General features: G+C 46.7%; 2 protein-coding genes across 3 annotated transcripts; one reads left to right on the top strand and one right to left on the bottom strand.

Annotated features, from left to right (window-relative positions):
• The first annotated feature begins 217 nt into the window (after window positions 1-217).
• On the top strand, window positions 218-5058 carry MIS12 (MIS12 kinetochore complex component). 2 transcript variants are annotated; one of them, XM_005906090.3, is made up of 2 exons: window positions 218-376; window positions 3296-5058. In XM_005906090.3, exon 2 carries the CDS (start codon window positions 3350-3352, stop codon window positions 3968-3970), a length of 621 nt encoding a protein of 206 aa, XP_005906152.1. In that variant the 5' UTR covers window positions 218-376; window positions 3296-3349; the 3' UTR covers window positions 3971-5058. The 2 variants fall into 2 exon arrangements, with proteins under 2 accessions (XP_005906152.1, XP_070245387.1); XM_070389286.1 differs by lacking the exon at window positions 218-376 and adding an exon at window positions 420-2042.
• Window positions 5059-6043: 985 nt separating this feature from the next.
• On the bottom strand, window positions 6044-8021 carry LOC106701335 (hypothetical protein). The gene has a single exon (XM_014481556.2). It carries the CDS (start codon window positions 7777-7779, stop codon window positions 7414-7416), a length of 366 nt encoding a protein of 121 aa, XP_014337042.2. The 5' UTR covers window positions 7780-8021; the 3' UTR covers window positions 6044-7413.
• Between the last annotated feature and the right edge of the window lie 1876 nt (window positions 8022-9897).

Raw genomic sequence — 9897 nt, 5'->3', positions numbered from 1 at the left:
CCAACCGCTAGAGCCCGAAGAAAAACACATCCGCCAATCACGAGTTGCGTTTCCGCGGCGGCCCAGCCTAGCTTCTCCACCCACCAACGTCTCGGGGAAGGGAGTGAATACCGATTCATTCTGCCAATCCCCGCTGGCCACAGCTAGCTTTCCCGCCCGGCCCCTTTCCGTCACCAATCTAGGTGGCCCCTCCCCGGACAGTCGGCCAATTAGGAGCGCGGTGGCATCGTGCCCTTGCTATCGTTCGCTGAAGCGGATAGCGGTCAGAATCTGGGGGAGTCAACCGCGCCGCCTATCTCTGGCAGCCTGCGGTGGTTTAAAGGAGGTGGCGGGAAGCTGGTGTTTGGTCGAATTTATCACTCTCATAGTCGCTTGGGTAAGTGCCACGGGGCTGCATTTTCTTTGAAGAAAAGCGGGAACAGGTGGCACTCGGTGGGGCGCCATCCCGGCCGCTAGAGCTGCCTGATGAGGCAGCGTCGCCAGCGGGCCGCGAACCTCCACCCTGAAGGTCCCGGCATGCAGCGGGGGCGCGGGGCCTGTCGGGAGCCAGTTCTCAAGCCGGAAGTAGTTCCTGCCCGGAGGTTTCTGGAGCGTCTGCTCCTCAACTCGTTGAGGTGACCTGTGTACTTCCCGCGTATCACCTGCAAATATCGGTTGAAGCCTTATTCATCCTGCCCTCAGGAAATCTAAGGCTTGCAGAGAAGATAGGCTTGTGATAATAGTAACCTAAAGCAGGACTTGGGGTCGCAGAGTAGTCACGACTGAGCGACTTGAACTGAACTGAAAGCAGGACTTGATCAGTTCCCGAAGAGAGGCCCTGTTGGTTTAAGGTGGATTTTTTAGTTTGGAGGCTTGATTAGGACTGGGTAGAGCTCATGAAAATCAGTCCAGTATTGGTAGAAACTGCTGAAGCAAGAGTTGCAGAGAATCTTGCTGTAACAAATTGTTGGCGAGATTCTCTAGAGTAGGAAATGGCAACACACTACAGTATTCTTGCCTGGAAAATTCCATGGACAGAGGCGCCTGGCGGCCTGCAGTCTGTGGGATCTAAGGAGTCAGACACGGGGAGAACACGCACGCCATGCATCCCATTAAAGAGTTCATCAGTCTTTGGCTGGGGATTTCATAATGAACAATCCAACCATTTGGACAATGAAAATATTATTCTGGTCTAGAATAGTAGAGTCATGCTAATGTAAACAGTAAGTTGTTGGGGGGTGAGGCAAGGAGACTCTGGTAGTTTCAGTCCTCAGTGTTCAACCTGTGTGTGTGTATGGGTGGGAGGTTAGATGTTTTTGGTTTTCAAAAAACAACCCTGTAAAACCATTTTACCAGATTGGCAAAAATTAGAAGTATTAATCACTTCAGTTATGCTTATGTAAGGCATCTGGTCCCATCACTTCATGGGAAATAGATGGGGAAACAGTGGAAACAGTGTCAGACTTTATTTTGGGGGGCTCCAAAATCAATGCAGATGGTGATTGCAGCGATGAAATTAAATGACGCCTACTCCTTGGAAGGAAAGTTATGACCAACCTAGATAGCATATTCAAAAGCAGAAACATTACTTTGCCAACAAAGGTCCCTCTAGTCAAGGCTATGGTTTTTCCAGTGGTCATATATGGATGTGAGAGTTGGACTGTGAAGAAAGCTGAGCACTGAAGAATTGATGCTTTTGAACTGTGGTGTTGGAGAAGACTCTTGAGAGTCCCTTGGACTGCATGGAGATCCAACCAGTCCATCCTGAAGGAGACAGTCTTGGGTGTTCATTGGAAGGACTGATGCTGAAGCTGAAACTCCAATACTTTGGCCACCTCATGCAAAGAGTTGACTCATTGGAAAAGACCCTGATGCTGGGAGGGATTGGGGGCAGCAGGAGAAGGGAACGACAGAGGATGAGATGGCTGGATGGCATCACCGACTAGATGCACATGAGTCTGGGTGAACTCCAGGTGTTGGTGATGGACAGGGAGGCCTGGCGTGCTGCGATTCATGGGGTTGCAAAGAGTCGGATACGACTGAGCGACTGAACTGAACTGAAGGTACTTAAAAAGGAGGACAGTGGTTAGTAAAGGTCAGATGATGAAGGTCCTTGTAAGGCATGTGAAAACGTTTAAAAATGATCCTGAAGGCATAGGAAAGTGTTGAGGAAGTTAAAATCCTGTTAATCCACAGAATTCTCTCCACAAGACAAAGACAGCAGTTCTATGAATAAGCATATCCAGATTATAATGCATTAGAGATAATCTGTAAATGAGATTACAGAGACAGAAATTCTACCCTATTTATACTGCTAAGCTATTACAACCATTCTATTTTTAGCCATTACATAAATTCTCAAGATTAACAGCACAGTCTTATAAAAAGATTTGACAGCACTATTTGCTTCAGATTCTTTGATAAGGTTCATCCTAAATTTGCCTGGTAATTGATGTAGCCATTTGTTTTAGCTAATTTGTCTGCAGGAATAATGAAACTTCTTTTATTTCTAAGACAAGTATCTGGTTACAGCCCAAAAAAGGTCCCGAGGTTAAACACCCACAGTGACAGGGAGATAGGAATGCTATTTTCTTAGATGTTTACATTTGAAAGGAATGACTCCCAGACCCTTAAGAAAATGCCAGGGTTGTAAAGCTTACTGGAGGTTTGCTTACCTTCTAGTGATATTTTTTCAGATGGCAAGATTGGAAGGACGGGGAGTTGAGGACATTGGCAAAGGAATGGTTGACGTGATGGATCATGGATCCTAAAGTGGAGTGGGGAAGTGAAGTGGGAGAGACTAAAAAGAGAGGCTCAGAGGGCTGAAAGTCTTGAAGATTAAGATATAATATGAATATAGGAATGAGTGTTGGAAGACTAGCATATGAGGTTGTGGTCAAAAAGTAGGAGAGTTGGGGAGAGAAGTTACAAATGTCAATATCTAGGTTGCTGAAAGAGTGGAGATGAAGGTCTGAAAAAGTGGACATGAAGAACTGAGTTTCTAGGGCATTGGTTGTAAATCTGAACGTTTACATGGGGTAATAACAGAATTCAGAAGGCTGAGCCACGGGCCAGAAGCCTCAGTAATTGAGAGGTGAGGGAAATGGACAAAGAGGAGGAAGAAGGGAGGCTGATGAGAGTCTCGGAGAGGCAGGATTTGTATCCTGTTGTGGATGTGTGAGGCTGGAAGTAGCATCAAGTATCAAGGAACATAAGCTTCATGGTTTTTGTTTCCTGCTCTGTTTTGTTTGTTTTGCTGTCTATAATATAATTTGTTATTTTTTTTAAACGAAAATTTTTCTTATTACATTTGCAGGTTGTTCACAATCAACAAAGCAAAAAAAACCAAAAAACAAAAAAAACCACGAAGATGTCTGTTGATCCAATGACCTATGAGGCCCAGTTCTTTGGCTTCACACCACAGACTTGCATGCTTAGGATCTACATTGCCTTTCAAGACTACCTGTTTGAAGTGATGCAGGCTGTTGAACAGGTTATTCTAAAGAAGCTGGATGGCATCCCAGACTGTGCGATTAGCCCAGTCGAGATTCGCAAGTGCACAGAAAAGTTTCTTTGCTTCATGAAAGGACGTTTTGATAACCTTTTTGGCAAAATGGAGCAGCTCTTCTTACAGTTGATTTTGCGGATTCCCCCAAATGTCTTGCTTCCAGAAGATAAATCTCAGGAGACACAGTCTTACAGTGAGGAAGAATTCCACTTTCTCCAAAAAGAAATTGAACAGTTACAGGAGAAGTATAAGACTGAACTGTGCACTAAGCAGGCCCTTCTTGCAGAATTAGAAGAGCAAAAAATTGTTCAGGCCAAACTCAAACAGACATTGTCTTTGTTTGATGAACTTGAAAACGTTGGCAGAGACCATGGGGCTAGTGATTTTAGGGAGGGCTTGGTGTTCCTGATCCAGAACTCCAGAAAACTCCAGAATATCAGAGAGAATGTGGAAAAGGAAGGCAAACGATTGAAAATATCTTGATTTCTCAATAGAAAAAGGAGTTTCTCAGTAGGTGGACGGTATGGGATTTATATCGACGATATTCTTAATCCTAGTGCACTGTATATTTTGGGGAGGGTTTCTTTTTTCACACTTTCTTATATTCCACATTCTCCTCTGTTTTAGTCCGCTCTCCTGAAGCATCTGTGTTTTATGTTCAACTAATCTTTGAAGCATCTGTGCTTAGAGGTCTGTAATGGGTGGGAAGGGATTCTTGGTTCATTAAGAACTCATTTGGGGGCGTGACTGAAGAAGTAAAGCTTTCCCTGGCCATTCAAAGATATTTGTAAAAGTTGTACCATGGTCGTGAGTCCTTTGTAACCTTGACCTTTTTGACTTACTCTTTGGATGAAACGAAATGACACAAAGGTTAAATGGGTGTCATCTTTATTAACCAGCCACCACATTGTGGGGCAGCCAACACAGATGGCTTGTTCTTGCCCAGTAACTTTTCTCACACGAGGAAGTTAATAACTGGCTGAAAGAAGCAAGTAGCAGAAAAAACAACCATGACCTTTAGAAAGAAGAAAAGAAGTTTGTTTCTAAGATAAATCCTTGATGATGTTAAAGGGTTTAATGTCTTGGAGCCCAGCAGTGGAAGACAGTGGACAAAAAAGGAAGCACCTTACTGGCATAGAAAAGGAAGCCTGGAACATACTGAATTGCAAAGATTATATTAACATTAGGTATATATACCATTTTTTTTTGTCATACTCCAGTTTTGGAATCTGCCTTGAACCTTAATATTTAATTAACTTATTTATTCACACTCATAGAAACTCTCAGTGGTAAATTTCAGCTGTATTTTGTGCTTAAATTCGATGAAACATTTCCTTTTGTAACTAATCCATGTAAAATGTTAGATCACCCATGGAAAGGGGAGAAATGGCAATAGCTGCTCCTAAGGTATTACTTGCTATCCATGTCTTCCTAAAGCACAGAATTTGAAGTTTCTCCTTTATATAGAAGTGTAACTAGGGTATTCATATTTGCAGTTAAATATTCATCAGTATAAGAAGCCTGTGTTTACCTGGAATACAATCCTGTACATTAAATATGTATATTTTAAAAGCTTTGATTTATTCTACTGTATTTAATGTCATGGTGTGTGTCTCAGTATGACTTTTTAGCTGAATGATCCTTTAAAGTCATCATCATTATTATTATTTTTTACATTTGGAGCTTATTTAAAATCTCCTGGGACTTCCCTGGTCCACTGGGTAAGACTCAAGCATCCACGGCAGGGGGTGCAGTTTCAGTCCCTGGTCAGGGAACTAAGATCCCACATGCCCCATGGTGTGGCCAAAAAAAATAAGGGATGGGGTTGTGTGAATGGGAAACAGTGGGACCACATGTTTAGAACATTAGGCCATGTATTGGGATTCAGTGCTTAGTCAGGATCAGAGGACAGTAAAGATCCAGTATCCAAGACTGTAAACTGGAAAAAAAGAACGGTACATATTGTACCTTGGAGACTTAATTTTGGAGAACAGTCCCTTTTATTGGGGGTAAATTATTGTAGTAAACTGGCTGCACAGTGCAGGCTGATGTTGGGAAATGGTAGGTGTTACACTTTTGGTACTGAAATACAGGGTCCAGATATCAAGGCAGGTAGTGATACGGGATTCTGGGAAAATAGAACTGGAAAATGACAAGATCCTGCTGTCAGCAAACACTGAGCTTATAAAGGTACAAGCTGGTGAATTGGAGCAAATTCTAGAGCTCAGTGGGGGGGACTGTTGGGGGGCTTCCCTTATGGCTTAGCTGGTAAGGAATCCTCCTGCAGTGAGGGAAACCTGGGTTCGATCCCTGGGTTGGGAAGATCCCCTGGAGAAGGGAAAGGCTACCCACTCCATTATTCTGGCCTGGGGAATTCAGTCCATGGAGTTGCAAAGAGTTGGCCAAGACTGAGCAATTTTCTTTTTATAGCTATTTAGCAGAGAAGGAAATGGCAACCCACTCCAGTGTTCTTGCCTGGAGAATCTCAGGGATGGTGGAGCCTGGTGGGCTGCTGTCTATGGGGTCGCACAGAGTCGGACACATCTGAAGCAACTTAGCAGCAGCAGTGGAGAGAGACGCTGTATCTTGGAATGCTGGGTAATAGGATGAAGTTGGTTTTGGAGGGACAGTAGGAATGTGAAGATTATGGGGTGAAATTTGAAGCGGAATAGGAAGTTTGGTGGGCTCACTGCATAGTTGGAAATGAATAAAGGACAGAAATAGAGGAGACTGAAAAAGAATTTATTCCATCAGAGGTACCACAATTGCAGACATTTCCAAGTAAAGTATACGCTGTAGTAGAGAGCTATGTTTTGACATTAAACATTCATGAGAAAACAGACGGCATGTGAGTAAATAACCTGTCAAGGTGGGTTTTGGTATTACGCCTTTTGGGTATGAGATGACAAACCCCTAGGGGTTGTGTGATTTCCTAGCGCGAATTCTCAGCAATCAGAAATCTCACTCTCTTTTGCGAGGCTCTGGAAGGGCTCCGGGCCAGGATAAGCAACCCCCACCCCCGCAATTCCTAAAGACGCAACGGCAACCCTTTGGACCCCCAGCCAGGGCCCCAAGCCTCATTCCGCGCGGCGCAGCGCGCAAGCTATGGGCCCGCGCGTCCCTGGAGATCTGCAGTCGTTAGTCCCAAGCGTCCAGGACACGACGAGACCGTGACTTCCTGGCAGAACAGCTCCTTCGGCCTTGTTTCCGCTCGGTCCCGACATCGATAGCGTCATCAAAGCCCAAGGCAGGGAAAATGCAGTCCCGGTTAGCTCAAGTCTCTGGGGAGATGGTGCGCTACCACGACAAACGCCACTCACTGTATGCTGCGCCCTTGTGACGTCCGCTGCGCGCTCAGGTCCGCCAGGTCCCACGCACCGGGCTCTGTCTGCGTCAGCTCGGGGTGGGGTGGGGGGGCACAGCTGGCTCCTGGGAGGGAGGGTCGGGCGATGCATCACAGGAATCCGGCCCAGCCCAGGCCAGGGCGCCGACCCTCCCCGCGGGGCCCTCTCTGGAAGGCCGTGGGCCCGGGTCGGCTCATCCCTTAAAAAACAGAAGGTTGGACTCGCTGTACACGCCCCAGACACAAAACGACAGACTCCCTCTGCGTGCCTCCACCTCACACAGCGGTAGGGTCCAGAGACATTATCCTCATTATAAATGGGGATCCATCACACCGCGAAGACTCTAAACTCTGTGTTCCCGTCCCCTCGTCCCCAGGTGCTTATTTCATTAGCGACAGCTGCTTTGGCTGTTTCTACTGATGGACAGTTAGACAAAGGTGGTGACAAGCAGAGAAGAAAAGACACAAGCGTCAAAAGCTAGACGAAGGGGGTGCGGGGCGTCTCCAGGCACAAAATGCTGAGCACTTCCTTTCCTTTCCCTCCCGCCTCAGCCCTGCGCGCATCCCGTCCCGCCCGCGCCTATCAGGCAAGCTGTAAATGGATATAGGTAAAGATGCAGGAGGTGATGGAGAAGGCGATGGCCGCGTAGATAAAGATGGAGAGGTGCGGAAAATGGTCGAGATAGCAGCCTTCATCCATTGGAGGGGCCTCTTCCTGGGGCTGGGGGCGCGTCGCGCCCTTAGGCGGCTGCCAGGGGCGGGCCCCCTGCGCCTTCCCGCCAGTGCGCCGACCGGCCTTCCTGCCCGCGGCCCAAGCCGACTTGGGCCCACGGACAGCGGGGGGCTCTTCCGGAGGAGCCTTGTCAAACAGGCCTTCGGAGTCAGAGTCGGGGTCCGGGCGAAGCTGCTCGGGGTCCCAGGGTTTGCGCTGAAAGAGTTGGTCAGCCATTGGCGAGGAATACGGGGAGACGGGTATGTGGGTTCTCAGTGGTCCGGTCCTGGCAAGGTCTAGGCGCAGTGGGCGGCGACGGCGGGGCTGCGGCTGTATTTCAACCACCCGGGTGGGGGCGGAGCCGGGGGCCTCTGCAGGGTCTGCGCCACGTCTGTCTCAGTCGTGGAACCTCTTGTTTCTGGCTCGCGCTTCAGCTCCCAGCCTGTTGCAGAGGTTGGCTGTCCGGGTTCAACCTCCAGGATGCTCCAGGGCTGGCGCCTCGGGAATCTCTGTGTAACCTGGCTTGTTTCCATGGCAAACTGACCCGGGGGCGGGGGGGTGGGGGGTGATGCAGGAAGCCGGTGGGGGTGCGAGCTGCTAACTGGGATCCGGGAGGGCGAAAAGGGGACTTGGGGCCGAAGAGGCTGAAATACAGACGGGCAGGATCCCAGTTCCACGCGGAGCTCCCTGGGGGTTTATTTCTCCTTTCAAAAGATATATTATGTGATCTTTTTAAATTAAAACATTTAATACATAAAGAAACTAATACATAATCTTTGTAGAAAACGCAAAAGGTCGAAAACCCTATTGGAAAAAGAGTAACAAACCAAAGTCTCCCACAGTCTCGAGCCCAGAGGTAGTACAGTCAGCAGTGGTGGTGCTTTTCTTCGCGCTCCTCACCCACGAAGGCAGTATCCCAACCTTTTGGGTGTATCACATATGATTAGAAGATGAGGAACAAATACTTTCAAAGATCGCCTGAACTGAGCAGCCGGCTCCCCCACTGCCACCCCTACCCAGGGTCCTCTTGGCATCTGCAAGACTCTTCCACAGGTTCCATTGGTCTACCACAGATGGCTGGGTACCATCTTCTGGCATGTCTGTTGCACCCACGTTTCCAAAGCTGGTTCGTGTTCCCTTGTGGAATTGGGGGGAAGCAGCCACTAGGAGTTACTTGGGTCCCAGTGGTTGGGAGGGGTACATGGCAGGCCCTGCCAGTTGCTGCAGACCCAACTCTGCCATTCAGGAACTCATTCCCTCTTGGAACTGAAAGGCCCAGGGGAACCAGAACTAGCATGCTGAAACAATGTCATCAGGGTGCTGTCTCTCTCCATCTCACAGAGTTTTCAGGGACTTCTTGTGCGGCCAGAGTCTACCACATAGTGCACAGTGGTAGGTACTCAGATAAAATTTGTTGAATGAATGAATCGCAGTGAATGAATGGTTGTTGGCAGCAGCAGGATCACAGTCTCACAGTTTAGCAAGCCTAGCTGAAAGAGCACCTAGTTGGCTAGAGGTGGAATATATGGAACCGTTGTTGGGAATGTAAAATGGTGCAGCAACTTTGGAAAACAGTCTGGTAAACTGCATGAAAAGTTAAACCATTCACTTACCATACAACCCGGGAATTAATTCCACCCCAAGGTTTCTATCCAACAGAAATGAAAACATATGTCTGAATAGAGACTACATGAATGTCCATAGCAGTGTTATTGGTAATAGCCCCAAACTGGGAACAATCCAAATGTCAATCAAATGGTGAATAGATAAACAAAATGTTGACTATCTATGCAATCAGATAATATTCAGCAGTAAAAAGGAGTGAACTATTGAAACATGCTACAATGTGGATGAACCTCAAAAACATAATAAGTGAAAAAACAAAAAGATGAACATAGATGCAGATTGTATGATACATTTAAATGAAATGTCCAGAAAACAAAAATGAGATATCACCTCACACCTGTCAGAATGGCTATCATCAAAACCTCCATACATAACAAATGTTGGCCAGGATGTATAAAAAAGGGAACTCTAGTAGCGGTTTAGCAAGACAGAAAGTCATGAGGATAGTCATGTGCTTTGATGCAATCATCTTACCCCTTAATATTGATTTCAAGTCAACAGTCTAAAGGGTAAAGAAAAGCTTTCGGCAGAAAGATTCATACTGTTTATAATGGCAAAGACAACTGGAGCAAACTCAATGTTGGAACAAGAGAAGAATACTTAATTAAATGATGGTGTGTATACTGCAGCCATAAAATTAAAAGACACTTGGAAGAAAAGCTATGACAAACCTAGACAGTGTATTAAAAAGCAGAGACATCATTTTGCTGACAAAGGTCCGTATAGTCA

This window comes from Bos mutus, chromosome 19 (genome assembly GCF_027580195.1).
Source record: "Bos mutus isolate GX-2022 chromosome 19, NWIPB_WYAK_1.1, whole genome shotgun sequence".
In the NCBI taxonomy this organism is placed as follows: Eukaryota; Metazoa; Chordata; class Mammalia; order Artiodactyla; family Bovidae; genus Bos; species Bos mutus.
This window is presented reverse-complemented; position numbering and strand designations above follow the sequence as displayed.